The 16,590-nt window shown below is 39.5% G+C and overlaps 1 protein-coding gene across 3 annotated transcripts in view; it reads right to left on the bottom strand.

The window, feature by feature from the left end:
• LOC143887656 (zinc ion binding protein) overlaps nucleotides 1-10,283 on the bottom strand; it is a 29,441-nt gene extending 19,158 nt beyond the window's left edge. For all 3 annotated transcript variants that reach the window (XR_013254326.1, XR_013254325.1, XM_077391771.1), the window contains exons 1-3: nucleotides 9,975-10,283; nucleotides 9,699-9,773; nucleotides 9,089-9,219 (exon numbers count right to left, since the gene is read on the bottom strand). Coding sequence is in view for 1 of the 3 variants with exons in the window: in XM_077391771.1 (XP_077247886.1) it covers nucleotides 9,089-9,219; nucleotides 9,699-9,773; nucleotides 9,975-10,265 (497 nt within the window). In the remaining 2 variants the exon portion in view is untranslated. The remainder of the gene's footprint in view (nucleotides 1-9,088; nucleotides 9,220-9,698; nucleotides 9,774-9,974) is intronic.
• Between the last annotated feature and the right edge of the window lie 6,307 nt (nucleotides 10,284-16,590).

Below are 16,590 nucleotides of genomic sequence, written 5' to 3'. Positions count from 1 at the left end.
TTTATTTCTGTGATAAATTTCATCATATTTGGTATCAGAGTGTCAATTGTCGATTTCTTCTACATTAGAACATCTAACTGTGGGCAATGGGAAACAAACTGACAATAGTAGGTCGAGAGAGGTGTGTCTCCGCGGCGAAGGTTCATCGACTGAGAATATGTGGAACAGATTTGAAATACGTTGCCTTTCCCGGAGAAGGTAGTAGCAGTGTGATCCCAAACCTGGCGAGTAATGGGAAGGTGTATCATGGTCCCGGAAATCTCAGGTGACATACTCTGCGAGAGGAGAGTACGAATACAGGCATCATCCTGCTCCCACTTATCATAAGTGGGATCACTAGAAGGAGGGGGATCACGACGAAGAATAGAGATCTTGCCCCTAGCAATGAGATAGGTCTCCACAACGACTTTCCAATTTAGGTAATTGGAACCATCAAGCCTGACTGTGGTCATCGGAGGAAAAGAACCATCAATCGAAGAGGACAAGGGAATATACGAGGAAGAGGATGGACAAGTCGGAGGAGCAGTAAATCGAGAATGTAGAACGCAGCTCCTGAGAGAGATGAATCAGATATAAGGCATGAGATAAACCCTGGATGACATGAAGAAGAAAATGGAAATAGAGATATGAGATCGGAGCCGCGAAGAAAAGAGGAGAATGTTTTTAGAGATTTAAGCCATGTAGTGGGGATTATAGATTGCAAAAATAGGTCAAAAGAAGGGATTAGTGAATCCACGGTCGTGAAGAGAGAAGGGGAAAAAAAGAGGAGAGAGAATGGAAACGGTGGCGGGAGAGAGGGGGGCGAGCGTACTGGGGGGGAGTAGTGGTCGAGGGGGGGAAGGGGGCGAGGGTACTGGAAGTGGGCGGGGGGGTTAATGGAGGGACGGAGGGCGTGGGAAGTGGGGCGGGGTACAGGAAGTGGGGCGGGGGGTTTGGATTGGGGGGCAGGGTACAGAAGGTGGGGGCGATGTACAGGAGGTGGGGCGGGGGGTTTGTGGAGAGGGGGGGCAAGGGCTAGAGTTGGGATGAGATGGGGATGGGTTAGGGACAGGATTAGGGTTAGGGAAGAAGAAGAAGAAGAAGAAGAAGAAGGGAAGGGGTTTCTATGGGGGGTCCATAGGGATTCAGAACCCTAGGGCTCTGATACCATGTTGAGGAAGAGAATGAGAGAAAGGAATTGTGTGTGAGTTGGAGAGACTCCCCCTCACTTATGTATTTATATATAAAGAGAGATATACAGAAGACGAATATGCCCATAGGCATAACCAGGGTCTAAAATTTCGGTTTCGGTAACCGTTTTGGACCGCACTAAAAACCGAAATTTCAGATTTCGCCAGGTTCCAAATTCCGGACCCAAATTTCGAAATTCCGAAATTTCGGCCAAAATTTTGTAACACTTTTTTTAAAAAATAAATAATGTCATTAAACCGAAATTTCGAACGGAAATTACCGAAATTTTCCGAAATTTGGTAAATGGCGAAAAATTGAATTTCGGAAATTTTCGGTTTCAGCCCCACCGGTATCCGAAATTTCGGATTTCGGTCGAAATTTTAAACCATGGGCATAACATACACTAACACATTCAATGAATTATGCATGTTTTAAAAATGTAAAATATAACCAAAAACAATGAATTATAAATGTTTTAAAAATATAACATATAACCAAAAACAAAAACAAGAAAATATCCATAAATAACCACCAAATATTGTGAAATCTCACCAAAACCATGCATATTCAACAAATTATTCATGTTTTTTTATGATTTATAATCAATCCCTAGAAAAAGGAGGTGGGGTATTTTATGATCTAAAACCAAGAACACACGGCACACTGATATAGCGCCGTATCAGTGTCATGTTGACCAAAAGGTAGATATGCACTATGCGGTACAATAATGGACCAATATGCCTAATGTATACCCGATATACTTGCGGTGTTTTGCAAATGTTGATAAAGGGGGTCCAAATCATATCCGACCCTCGAAGTCTGATAGAAATCGGCCCATGCTTCCATGTTGTCATCCTTGATTTTTAAAAAATGAAGAGAATTGGCAGTTCAAACTCTGGAAGAATGAAAAGTAAAGTTAAGATCTTTAGATGTACTTCTAGACACAGCAAATAACTTGGCATATGCGCAATCTAAGTACAATTTAGCATAGTTTCCTTTTTCAATGGACTACATATTCCCAATTTCTCATATTTATCATTTACACATACAGTTTCGTTGTGATCTTAAGATGAGCATTGAAGAATTCCAAATTCTTCCAAGTTGGTGTCAATGAACTAACAAGTCCAAGTATCCAACCATCTAAGCAGTGTTGTTGTATCCATGGTTAGAAAACACCATAGGCAACAATATCCTTAGAGGTTAGACGATTCCTTTGAGGAGATCCTTTACACTATTTCAAGGCAGCAGGCTTCATTTTCTCAAATTCATCAACAGGCGAACTCTGAGTGATTCATTGGCTAAAGAGGGTATTAGGGGAATAGTAGTTGATGATTGATTTCCTATTGTAGATGAAGTCATCTAGTTGTTTATTTTCTATACAAGACCAACTCGGTCATTCTATCTGTACTTCTTGTTTATCAATAAATTTCCTACCATTTAGAACAAAAGAATACGGCAGACTTCCATGACACTTGAGAATATACATAGGATGATTTAGGGACTTGATAATCAATTACAATTTCTAGCCACATAATGTATTTTCTTCTAGTTGAGGTTAAATTATAGAGGATTTCAAAGCAAGTTTGAGAAGCAACACTGAGAACCTGAAATTGCTAAAGTAGGACTTTGCGAGAAAAGTAAATGAAACGCAGGTAGGTCAATGACTTGTGAAAAAATGGGTAGCATCAATAATGGCAATCTTTGTCCACCTGAATGGGATCCGGTAGAGGAAAGAATTGAATATAAAGTTGAGGGCTGTAAGGGGAGGTATTTATCCCTCCCAAGCCGTATAACACTGCCCAACGAGCTTCTCTATCGGATATTCCAACATACTTCTTATCTATGTTTACAATTCCAGTCCATTAAAAAAAAAATGTTTACAATTGCAGTCTCAATGACAATTCTGGTCTCAATGACAAAATCAATTCAAAAAAATCCATTGGACCTTTCTTTGGAATGATTACGCCATAACGAAGAAGATGCGTTTGATAAATTGGCAAAAGGCATGTATGCCCATTTTTGTCGGTGGTGATGTAGGATGTTTCTATGGACGGGAATGCTCGAAGGGTTGAAAAGGCTAAGATTTGATTCTAATAGAAAATCAAATGGGAGTCAATCTAGGAGTCCAATGAAATTTATTTAGATATTTGGTTGGGAAAGAAGGGTGGGGATCAGCTGGTTGAATGAAAGGTTCTTGAACAGTAAACACAAATCAATCAAGACAAAAATTAAGTAAAGAAATAAAGAAAAGAAAAGGGAAGAAGATAACCTAAAATTACACTAGGGTTCATAGGAATCTCATCTAGGCTGAAGCATCACATTCCAAAAAAGAAGAGAGAGAAAGAGAAAGAAAGATGGGTAGCATTGTAGCAAGGTTGGAATCACATCAACAAAAATTCAAGGCCTCACACCCAGTGGCTCCTAGGCATCACACCATAGCAAGATCAAGGCATTGCAACATCCACAAGTTTGCAAAGGAACCTAAAAACTGTTTTCATTCAGTCATAGCATCATCTCAATGGCCGTAAGCCTTACAAACATATAGAGTTTCTCTCCAACGACTTGCTAAAGACACCTAACCAAACTTTGAAAGTAGAATCGTATTCTATCTTGAAAAAGAAACTAACTAAAGACACATTTTCTTTAAAACAGAAATAAACAAAAAATAGGAACCCAAATAGAATGAACTTCTCTAGACTGAAACCAACTAATTAGGAAACTAATTGTTAGTTGTATGTGTAGGCCTAAGGGTATATTGGTCATGTGTAACATTCTCTCTTTATATAAATACATAAGTGAGGGGGAGTTTTTCCCATCTCACTAATTTTCCTCTCATTCTCTTATCAACATGGTATCAGAGCCCTAGGGTTGTGATCCCTAGGGAAAACCATTGGCCTCCGCCCTTCTTCTCCACCCACACCCAAACCCTCACCCTAGCTTCTCCACAGCTTCAGTAACCCTAGCCCTAACCAAAACCCCCCTACGGCATCACCTCTCTTCTCGCCTCACTTGAACACCCCCCCCCCCTCTCTACGGCACCCCTTCTCCCCTCGGTATAACCCCCCCAGTTTCTTTCTGTAACCCTCCCTGCCCCTCTACAACACCCCCTTCTCCCCTCCGTCTAACCCTCCACCCATATACCCCTCCCATGGTTCTGTATACGACGCACCCCCCCCCCCCAATTTCCGTATACGACCCCCACTCTCCTCCTATTTCCGTAACCCCCACCCCTCCTCCCTGTTCTTTCTGTAACCCCCACCCCCGCTCCCTGCTCTTTCCATCCCACCCCCCTCCCTGCTCTTTCCATAAACCCCCCACACCCCACTGCCTCCCCCTCCCGTCTTCTTGATTCGTACCTCCTTCCCCTCTCCTCTTCCACTACTTTTTATCTATCTCCTATTCCCTACACTTAAAACCCTAATCCCTTCTCCTCTCCTCATGGTTTAAACACTTTCGGATCCTCTTCTCTACTAACGGCGGCTCTGAATTCGTTTTTTTTTTTTATGCACTAGAGGCTCTCTCATGTGTCCTTGTTGTTTTTCTCTTCCTCTGAGCCGTCTCACCGGTCTTGGGCTCATCTAGTTGTTCTTCATTCTTCGTGCCATCTTTGTGGTTGAGGTTTTTCCGCTCCCATTATCGCTATGAATTCTCCCATCATTGAGGATCGCTCTCTTGGACAGGCCCCTACAGTCCCTGTTCCTTCCAACCCTACGGCTTCTTCTTCATCTACCCCTTCTTCCTCGGTTGATGGATCATTCCCACCGATGACTACAGTCAAATTAGATGGGTCTAATTATCTGAATTGGAAAGTAGCTGTGGAGACTTATCTCATTGCTCGAGGGAAGGTTTCTATCATTCGTCGTGATCCTCCCTCCTCCTCTGATCCCACCTATGACAAGTGGGAGCAGGACGATGCTCTTATTCGCACACTCTTGTGGCAGAGTATGACCACTCTAATTGTACTCATAGTTGGCCCAGATGATCTGCACCGTTCTTTTTAATTGGTAACTTGTCTAGACAATAAAAAAATGAATCACTTGAACTCGACACTCCTTGCAACAAATAAGGAACTCAGCATATCCCATATTGCCTCACAGTTAACAATAAGCTAATTTTTCAGTTTCCTTGGAGCTAACCTATGACATGTATGGGGCTTTTGTGGCTCCTTTAATGCCTTCAATTGACACTCCAGTTGTGTGATCTGTTCAAGAAGCTTCGGCATGATGTTGTTCCTCCAATCAAATGTTGTTCACCTTCGAGAGACCGAGGCTACAGTGTGTAGACACCCCAAGCTTTTTCTCTAATACCAAACTGATGTAGGGCGTTTCTATGGAAGGGAATGCTCGGAGGAAGCTAGGATTGGATTCTTTTAGAAAATCAGATAGGATTCAATCTAGGAGTTACATCAAATTAAGTAGAAAATGAAAAATGTCTATTTTTTGAAAACTAGCCCAAAAGGATGAGTGTCAATCTGACCGTCGGACCCATTTGAAATCTTTATATGTGATGGAAAAATACTTTGGGACGAGAATCTCCAAGTTAGAGATCGGACTGATCACAAAAAGGTCAGATGTGGGCATTTCTTCAAATTTACATATTTTGATAACCCTCAAGTCTAGATTTGATGTAAGTCAAAATCCAATTGTTGGATCTTCACAAAATAATATGTGTTGTAAAGTGTGAGGTCAATCTAAGCATAGGATTTCAAAACTGGGCAATTTCTAGAATTCTGATTTTTTTCAACATAATAAATTGATCCAATTCCATATCAAGATCTAGCTGTTGGATTTGGCAGATATTTCAATATATGTTGTTGGTTTTGCAAAGATGGAAAATATAATGTGATTCGTGAGCAAAGAAGGGGGGATCAGCTCGTCGGATGAAAGGTTCTTGACAGTGAACACAAATCAATGGAGACAGAAATTAAGTAAAGAAATAAAGAAGAGAAAAGGGAATGGAGATAACCAAGAATTACTATAAGATTCCTAGAAATCTTAGCTTGGTTAACGCATCACATTCCAAAAACAAGAGAAAGATAGGTACCAAGGTTTGAATCACACCAACCAAAACCCAAAGCCTCACATCGCAACTTGGAGAGGTCTATCACATCCACAATTTTGCAAGGAATCTAAAAACTCTTTTTCATTTATTCACAGCATCGTCTCAAAGGCCCTAGGCCTTACAAATATATAGAGTTTAACAACTTGCTAAAGACTCCTAACCAAACTTAAAAACTAGAATCGTATTCTATCTTGAAAAAGAAACTAAATAAAGAGACTTCTATATTAAAAACAAAAATAAACCAAAATTGCTAAACTTGACTTCTCTAGACTAAAACCAGCTAATTAGGAAACTAGCTATTAGCTTGATTCCCAATAGATCCTAACTTGGACTCTTGACAAAATAAAGAACCCAAATTGTTTCCAAACATGGCAGCGACTCAAGTGGTTCCTCCCCCAACCTATGAAAACTAAAATAAAGGGAAATACCCTCTTTTAATAGTTTGCCCGAGTCAACTCCTCAAAAATGAAAATTAACCCCTCCACTCTCATGCAGCTTCACATTAGAGTACAGTAAGAGGGGCGAGAAGGAGGTGCCACGTGAGCCCCACTTGACTTTGAATCAATGTTTCTCTTTGTTGCCTTCTTATTGTTGTAGAATGTCCCCATCATGTGGTCCTAGCACATAAAATGCCAAACTACAAAGCACAGCCCACCTTGCCAAATAATATGGATAATCTATGGTCTAAAATCATATATTCCAAGTATGAAGCAGAGGGTACAAGCCTCATGCTCGGGGGATGGGGTGCTGATAGGTGGAGTCCTCCTTTTGGAAAACTTGCCAGAAAGAATTCAAAACCTTTTTCTAACATCTCTATTTGTGAGAAATAGCTCCAAAACATTTTTCTGGCTCACTAGGTGGTGTGAATAGTCATTTCCTGGCTGGATAGAGCATCTGTGGTTAACTATTAGGACAGAGGGCAGGCCCTTCCATTGTCGTTGCTTTGACCACCAGTCATGGGGCCTATCTTAGAATTTTGATGAATTCCTTATCTGGAAGGCTACAAGGGCATTATGTTTCCTCGGTGGATTATCTCAATGAACCAATTTGGAGCCCTGAGGGGGCAAGGCTTTTTCACTAAAATCTTACTATTCGCTCATAGATAATCAATCTCATATGAATTGATTTTCCCAGACATATGGAAATCCAAGGCATCCTGCCGGCTATAACTTTCCTCTTGTGTGCATTGAAGGAAAAGATTCTCACAGGGGACCAAATAGCGAAATTATTTTTTTTAAAAATAAATGATGTCATTAAAAAAGGAGGCAAAGTCAATAAAGAGAACAAAGCAAAAAAGAAAAACAAACAATCATTAGATCCGTTCTTCTGCCTAGCTCTGAGTTGTCTTCCATTAGATCCGTTTGAACCTAGAGGTGCAAACGAATGAGTAACAAGAGGCTGACTTGCCTACAGAAACTTCTATTCTCTTCTACCCTCTAGGTTCTTTGGAAAGAAATGAGCGCAATTATAATGACAGGAGCCACAGCTTAGGTTGTATGATGAACTGGATAATTGTTGAAACTTAGAAGAGGGCTTCAGAATGCCAAAGGTGGGTTTTGAAATATGCAAGTTCAGCAGTGAATGCAACGACCGAGGTCATTGCAGCCAAGAATGGCTAAGCTAATTTTCCGCTTAAATCCCTTATGGATCGAATGTGACTTGATCAACACTATCATCTTGCTCAAGGATGAATCATGTCCCCCTTGGAGATTCTGGTGATTATTTAGAGAGATGGACATTGTTGATACTTTAGAGTGCTCATTCAATCGTACTCAGCGTGAAGGTAATGATTGTGCCCGTTCTTTTCTTAATTTTGGAACTTCTTGTAGGGTGTTGTTGTTTTTTTTGGATCATATACCAATTTTGTAGTTTGGGCTTCCATTTTGCAATTGCGGTCCAATCGTGTTGGACTAGCTGGCTTGGTCGTGTTTTAAAAATTGATTTAGAGTCAATATAAGAACCAATTAATTTTGTTTACTACCTGCTACAAAATTTGAAAATTTTCACTAAGGGACTGTTTGGATACGCCGGATTTTTGAATCTTGGATTTCCTCAAATTCCTTAGACAGACTAAAGAAGAAGGAGACCGTCTATCGTTTTCTGATTTCTTGCCCTTCTTTCCATCCAGTAAGAGTAGGAGATCGTCTTGTATTTCCAGGTTTTAGAAATCTCAGGATGGATGAAAGATTTCTATAACCTGGATTTCTTACTTAAAATTTACTCCGCTTTCAAACTAAAAAGTGGATTCTAAAATCCACGTATACAAACAGCCCCTAAGGTTAGATGATTTTTGATAGATGAACTCAAATGGAGGGCCACTAGGTTGAATTACATTTTGGAAGAGGGAAACATGCATAGAACTTTTTAAAGAAGAATACTCACGCATATACCTTGACTATGACAAGTTGAGGGGGGGAAGGCAAAGAATGATGCCAGGATAAAAGAGAGCTATGAAATGTAGAGGTCAATTTTAATGAATTATCTAGTAATTATCTATTGTTCTATGCTCCAGATGAAATGCATGGAGGGATCTATGGATTGAGATAATTGCAATGCATTGTTCTTTTCAATTCTACTGAAATCAAATTTATGGTGAGGGCATTTCAACAACCAATTCATTGTTCTTTTTTTTTGGCACTTCAGGTTAGTACATCCTCCAATCTATGATTGGGTTATATAAAATGCTGAACAAAATTTCAGGTGCTTATTCTATCATTTTGCACAAAACTAAAAGGTGAGTTTTTATCATGCAGTTTATTGACAGCAGGTGGTCATTGACATCAATAGATTTTATTGCTATATGGAAAGATAAGCGTATACCACAGCAAAAACTAGGATCAGTGCAACTCCAACTTACCTACAAAACCAGGGCGCACGTGAAGATAATCCAACACTTATATCGATGTCTGACCTTTGCTTAGACTCACTTTTGGGCTTAGCTGGGGTACCATTTGAAGCTTTCACTTGACCTTTTGGACCATATTTCTCCTGAAACAAAGATATTGAATCGAACCAGATACAGATAACCGTGTGCAAGGCAATCAAAGAAGTGATATTAAAATTGAATATTGACAAAAAAAATCAAATTTATAAAGCAAGTTCAATAGAAGATAGAATCAAATTTGGGGAACAATTTGCTGAGGAGGAAAATAACGAATTAATTTACTTTCGGTTGCAAGTACCCAGACACAAAAATGGGACTTTTGTGGACCATTTGATACTGTGGTGAGAGCAACAAAGAAGTAGTCTTGACATTGAATATTGACGAGCAATTCAAATTTATAAAGCAAGCTCAATAGAACATAGAATCCAATTCGAGGGAGAACAATTCATCCAAGACGGAAAATGAAAGAAGCAATTCAAAAAAAGACGAAAATAAAATAATAATTCAATTTCAGTTGCAAGTAGCCAGGCACAAAAAATGGGACATTTGTGGACAATTTGACATTGAATTGAGAGTAACAAACCGCTTCTGAAATGCACTGTGTGTGGCCCTGAACAGTATGCTGGCTGAAGGTTTCCCCACAATCAATGCATGATAACTACATAAATCAGAAAAAAAAAAAAAAGAATTAAGTCAAAATTATCCTGAACTGCAGAAAAGACCCAGAAAATACAATCATTTAAAAAACCCATTAAGCACAAATATTCAGGAGTACAGAACAAAAACCTAGAAGGTACATTTATATAAAAACACCATTAACAACAAAAGGCAAAAGAGCATGAGAGTCTAATTGAGCTACCTTGTTTGCAGAGCATATCCTAAAATGGTTAGACAGCTTTGGTTTCTTCAAGTTCTCACCGCAGGCCTCGCACTGAAACCAAACCATCTTTCTCCTTTTTCGATACAGAGATTGAAACGCGCAATAAACTAAAAGTGTACTGCCCGGAGAGCGAGGGGGTAGGGCTAATACGGAGAGATCGTATTTGGGCGTAGTGACCTTTAAGAGGACTGTATTTTTTCGGGGGATTTTAGGGTTTCTCTTGAACACTTTTTGCTCAGAGTTTTTATATGATGCCCGACCGGGCGTCATATAAATTCTCTTTTGCGCAAATGGTGTAAAAGCCCGTATGGTCCGTACCTTTCAAAGAGTTGTTATATGGTGTAAGCCCTTACTGTCCCTTATTTTTCAAAAAGTATAATACGGACAGATGATCCAAACCGTCCATAAGATGGAACACAGCCTAAATAGGCTGTTCCCCAAAAAATCATTCCATATGATGATCACAACCCTCCGATCTATAGAGGAAATGCATGTTATGGAAATCTCTATATATCGGAAGGTGGTGATCATCCTATGGATATGTTTTTAGGGGAACAGCCTATTCACGTTGTGTTCCATCTTATGGACGGTTTGGATCATCCCATGATGTGGTCTGTACAATACTTTTAAAAATATAAGGTACAATGCGGGCTTACACAATATAAAATCTCCTTTTAAAAAGTACAGTATGGCTGGCATTAATCCCAACCCTCCAATCTATCTAGGTTTTAAACAATCAGCTCCTCGAAAGATCGGAGGGCTAGGATCATCCTACGGAGATTTTTATGGGCACAACTTATTTAAGTTGTGGCCCATCAAATGAACGGTTTGGATATCCTATCGTTAGAGAATATGCCCTGAAAAGCCAGTACAATAATATTTTCTTATCAATAAAGATTTATTTCATGACATGAATGGGTATTTAAATTTATGAATGTATGTGATGTGCTTATTTTATTGACACATATTCGTCCTTAGGTAGCGTAGTAAATATGTCATGCTCAAAAGATTCACAGATCCAAGGAAGCAAAGATATGGCATTCCTGTTCTGTGCAAGCCCTAATAGTTCCTAGTTGGGAAAAAGACTGGACATCTCTTTCTGTATACAACTAGCACCAGTCTTGCTTACATGCACGTGTCGCGAGGTGACTTATCTCGGTCATCTGGGTAGTGGACCATAAGCAAGAAGAACAGGTGCAAAGATTGATTGAATCACGCAATCGAACTGGATCAAATAAAGAACAGCTTGTGGACAAGAAAGTATAAAGTTGTTCTTCCAAATAGGACCATTTACAAGTCCTTAGACTTGAGGGATGTTATTGGTCTGTCGGCCCATTCTATCTTAAAGTAATTATATTTTAGAGTCGCATTCGGATAGAGCTATATCCTAGAGCAACCCTCGGGGCCAATAGTGATACTCAATAAGGGATTCTTCGCACTAAAATTTGAGGATTGACATCGACAATTTTGTCAGATCGGTAGGCCTATTAAATAGCTTGGCCAGGCGAATTTGATAAAACGTTTATCGGAAAGTTTTATGAAACATTAAATTGTTTTCAATGGATTTTACAAATGCATTTGGAGGCCGAATACTGCTTGACCAAAATGGTATACCAAGAGTGGGCCAAGAGGGTAAATGGTGTCCACCTCCCATATGACTTAATTGAGTAGATGTAGTTACGAATAAAGGACTTGCACATACATGATGTGATTAGGGGTAAGATGATCTGACTGTCATCTTCAATGTTACGTCTCGATGGAGGCCACTGACCTAATGCGAGTGTAGTTTAATTACAGAGCGAGATCGCAGTAGGGCCCACCATAAGGTTCTGTAGGATCGACCGCCGGATCCCTGCGATGATCACACTCATAACTCGAATGACCCGATAACATCCAAACAGATTAAGATTCCGCATTTTATGTAATTGCACAGACGGATATGATCTGTGAGATTAATGTGGATATTAATTCAGTATATATATATATATAGAGAGAGAGAGAGATAAAAGGGTTCATGCGCTCGAACGCAGATAGCTTATCTGCGCTCGAGTGCAGGAAACAAGGGTGGTGCCACATTCTTGGGGTGATCCTACGCATTCATTTAAAAGGCCCCATCATGGATGGGGTGTGTACCAAAAATCAGCTTCATTGGATCATCATAGGGTGTTCATTTGTGGGGGTGAAAAATGGACAGATACTAGGGGTGAGCATTAATCGGTTAGAACCGAATTAACCGACCGAATTTGGTCGGTCAATTCGGTTCGGTTCCGAGGTGGTTCGGTTCGGATTCAGTTTTAAAGAAATGAAATTCCGGTTTTCGGTTTCGGTTTCGGTTTGCAAGGGAAAAACATTCGGTTTAACCGAAAACCAAAATTTCACTGAAAAGGTTTTAATATCGGTTTTCGGTGTCGGTTTCGGTTTTACAAACCGAACTTATGATCCAACCCCCCTTTCACTTGGTACAGCCCCCACTACACTAGAGACACAAGCCAAGAGGTTGTCCCAAGTAAAACTTTAAATACCCATATGAAAAAAAAAAAAAAAAGTCACAAAACCCTTTCTATTTTTGTTTTTTCCTTTTCATTCAACAAAGCAACCAAAGGTCTAAAACCCAAAGCTAGGGTTTTTTTCTTCTTCTCTACTTTCTACGCTAGATCAGCCGCCTCTCCGAGACTCCGACTCCGGCGAGTGGCGACCCCTCCTATGCCTCACCGGTGACCTCGGATCGAGCCACCATTCCTCCATCCGACTCCGGATCGGCAGATTCACGGCCATTGAAACCCTGAAAATTATTCCGATGTAAGTTTCTACTCTTCAAGGTTCTCTCTCTCGCTCTCTCTCTCTCTCTCTCTCTCTCTCTGATTTGTAGGAACTGATATGTTTTTCTCCCTTCTCTCTTTTTTTCTCCTTTTTTTTTACCTTTTTCTTTTCTCTAGAGTTTCGGTTTCAAGAAAATGTCTTGTTTTCTTTGTCTCAGACTCTCAGGGACCTAGAAACGTGTTTCGTTGATTTGTAAGGCTAGATCTTGCTGGATTCCTTGTTTTCTGCGTATTAGGTTAGGTATTGGTAACATTCTAGATTAGGGTTTTTCTATGGAGTTTTTGAGGAAATGCTTTCGAAAAATTGTAAATCTGGATTTTTAGCTGATTTGAATGCGTTTTTTATGCATAGCTTGGATGAGTTAGGGTTTCTACTTGCTTTGAGTAGATTTATAGTGAAACTAGGCAGATAGTTGTAGTTGATGCATGTGTTGAGTAGATTTTTAGTGTTTGAAGATCTGTATAACTTTCGGCTGTAAAATTTGGATGCCTATGATTGTTTACGTTTTGAGTCCCTTGCCGATTTAGCTCTTTGCAGGAAAATTCTGAAAAAAACATTATAGATCTGTTTTTCTCTCTTCACAGGATTTTAGGTTTTATTTCTCGTTTCTTTTTTACGACTTAGGTGTTTTCTTGATAATCTTGTGTTGGAAAGCTTTCTGCTTTACTGCTTTTGTTTTTGTGAGGATTGATGGGTAGCTTTGGTTGCTGTTGGTGTTTCTTAAGGTAGATTTGAGGGTCGAAGGGAAGGATTAGGGTTTTTGTTGGTGGTATTGAGTTTTAACTTTCAAGAGAAATTTGTACTTCTAGTTTGGGTCTCTCTGCTTCTCTCTATCTGAGATTCTGAGGTAATACATCTGCTTCTCATTCGGTGCTTGTTCAGTTGTTCTCATCCTTTGTAGTCACATATTGCTTTCCAAGGTTTATTATTTTGTATATTTAGCTTTCTAGGATTTTTAATTTCAATTAGATTACCTATCATGCTGATATGAAGACAAATATGGTGTTGACTGTTGTGAATTGTGATTCTTTGAATCTACATTTTCTTCTAACATGCAACAATTGTATAATGTGTTTTCTTCTGTTACAGTTATAGATATTGAATTATGCAAAGCATGCCGTTTTTGGGGAATTCGGGTTAAGCTTTTACCTTAAAATCCAGTAGGGTACACTGGTTCAGATTGATTCCTATTCTTTTTTAGCAAAAGCTCAACCCAACCTGACCCAAGTTGCACCCCTATTTAATTATTTATTGTTGTTCTTCGATGTGAAGATTTCTTTGATTTTTAAGTTTCAATATAGGGTTCTTACTTCTTTATTGATTTTCTTGATTGTTCCACCATAGATTCACTTACCGCGACCTCGAGCCACCACTCAAGGAGTCAAGGGGAAGTTAGTTAGCATCATTCTATCTTCTTTGGCTCTTTGTTATTGGGTACAATGGAAACACTTAATCACTTATGACTCATCTCATTCTTAATTCTTAGGATAGTGATATTTGTGTTGGGTATCTTGCTTTTGCTGCGTATCTTATTTTATCACCCCTAGTCTTATACTCTTATTATCTTATTTCTATAATTCTATTTTTTCCGTAGATGTCACAAGAAGGAGAAGCTCCTAATGTTATTTCTAGCGAGCAATCATCAAACCCCACAAACACAAACCAAACATTTGGGACCGTACAGAAGAGAAAGACGATGAAGTCAAGGTCAGATGTGTGGGACCATTTTACAAAATTTGTTAATGAGGTGGGTGAACATAAGGCTAGTTGTATGTATTGTGAGAGGGAGTTTTGTTGTGATCCGAAGAAAAATGGAACTTCCTCACTTAAGAATCACATCACTGCATGCAAAAAGTTCCCTGGCAATATGAACACATCGCAGTCATAGTTGAATTACCAGCCGATCAAGGGTCAAGAGGGAGATGGTAGTGGCACCCTTTTTATTTGGAAGTTTGACCAAGAGGTCATTAGAAATGCCTTAACCTGTATGGTAATTGTTGATGAGCTTCCATTTAAGTCCGTGGAGAAGGAAGGGTTTAGACATTTCGTATCAATTGCATGCCCTCGGTTTCATATTCCGTCACGTTCGACGGTTGCGAAGGATTGTTATCAATTCTTCGAGGAAGAGTGGTCGAAGTTGAAAAAGTTGTTTAAAAACTCATGTCAAAGAATTTGTCTCACTACAGACACATGGTCCTCCTCTCTACAAAGAGTTAACTGCATGTGTCTCACGGCTCATTACATAGATAGTGATTGGAAATTGCACAAGAAGATACTTAACTTTTGCCCAATTTCTAGTCATAAAGGTGAGGCTCTTGGTAAGGTTGTTGAGAAGTGCCTTCTTGATTGGGGGATTGATAGGGTGTTCACTGTTACTGTGGACAATGCTAGTTCAAACGATGTTGCGGTTGGATAGTTGAAGAGAAGACTTGTCAACTGGGGGTCTAGCATTTTACAAGGAAAAGTTTTACATGTGAGGTGTGTGGCACACATAATTAATCTAGTAGTGTGTGATGGATTAAAAGAAGTAGAAATTGCAGTTGATCGTGTTCGGACGGCGGTCAGATATGTGAGGAGTTCTCCAGCTAGGTTGAAGCTCTTCAAAGAGTGTATTGAGAATGAAAGGATTCAGAGCAAGAGTTTGTTATGCCTAGATGTATTTACTAAATGGAACTTGACATACTTAATGTTAAAGGCGGCTGAAAAATTTGAAAAAGCATTTGATAAATTTGAAGTTGAAGATCCTTTTTTCAGTAGTGAACTTGATTCAGGTGATGTGGATGGGATTAGGAAGCCGGATCATGAGGATTGGGAAAAGGTTAGGAGGATGGCGACCTTACTCCAAAACTTTTATGAGCTCACTGTACGGGTTTCAGGATCATTATATGTTACATCTAATACTTTATTTCCTGAAATTGTTGAGGTTGAGTGCCTTTTGCAAGAGTGGCTTGAGAGTGACGACTTTCACTTGGTAATGATGGCGAGGAGAATGAAAGATAAGTACGACAAGTATTGGGGCAACATTGAAAAAGTGAATAAATTAATTTATATCGCGGTTATTCTTGACCCTCGTCACAAACTAGCTTTTGTGAAGTTTGCTCTTATTTCTATGTATGGAGAGGGAAAAGGCAACGAGTTGGCAGAAAAAGTGTTCCATGCCACAGTTGAATTGTTTAATGAGTTCAACTATAAGAACACAGTCAACACACCTCAAGAGAATCAAGTTAACTTGGGGCAATCAACTTCAAGAGAGCTTTCTGAAGAACCGAGACAACATGTGAGGAAGATGATGAAGGCAAAGTTTAAGAAGCATAAGATTGACTCCGGAGGTGGGGATAACAAATCGGAGTTGGAAAGATATTTAAGTGAAGACACCGAAGAAGGTCCCGATGAATTTGATATTTTAATGTGGTGGAAAGTTAACAATCCTAGATTCCCTGTCTTGTCAGAAATGGCTCAGAATGTGTTGGCGGTTCTCATTTCCACCGTTGCTTCGGAGTCGGCATTTAGCACGGGGGGCGTGTTCTTGATGCATTTAGGAGCTCTTTGACTCCTAAGATAGCACAAGCTCTTATATGTGCTCAAGATTGGCTTCGATCATCGCCAATGCCAGTTAATGTCGAAGAAGCATTAGAGGACCTTGAAAAGTTTGAGAATGGTAAATTTGTATTTACTTTATTTTTTATTTTTTCCGTGTGTTTCTAATTTTCTATATATTGCTTTTGACTTGGAACTCGATGTTTGTTATATTTAACTATTTGTATTCCTATTTTCA

This window comes from Tasmannia lanceolata, unplaced genomic scaffold, assembly GCF_043159265.1.
Source record: "Tasmannia lanceolata isolate RefF3 unplaced genomic scaffold, GAP_Taslan_0.1 ptg000012l, whole genome shotgun sequence".
Taxonomy (NCBI): Eukaryota; Viridiplantae; Streptophyta; class Magnoliopsida; order Canellales; family Winteraceae; genus Tasmannia; species Tasmannia lanceolata.
This window is presented reverse-complemented; position numbering and strand designations above follow the sequence as displayed.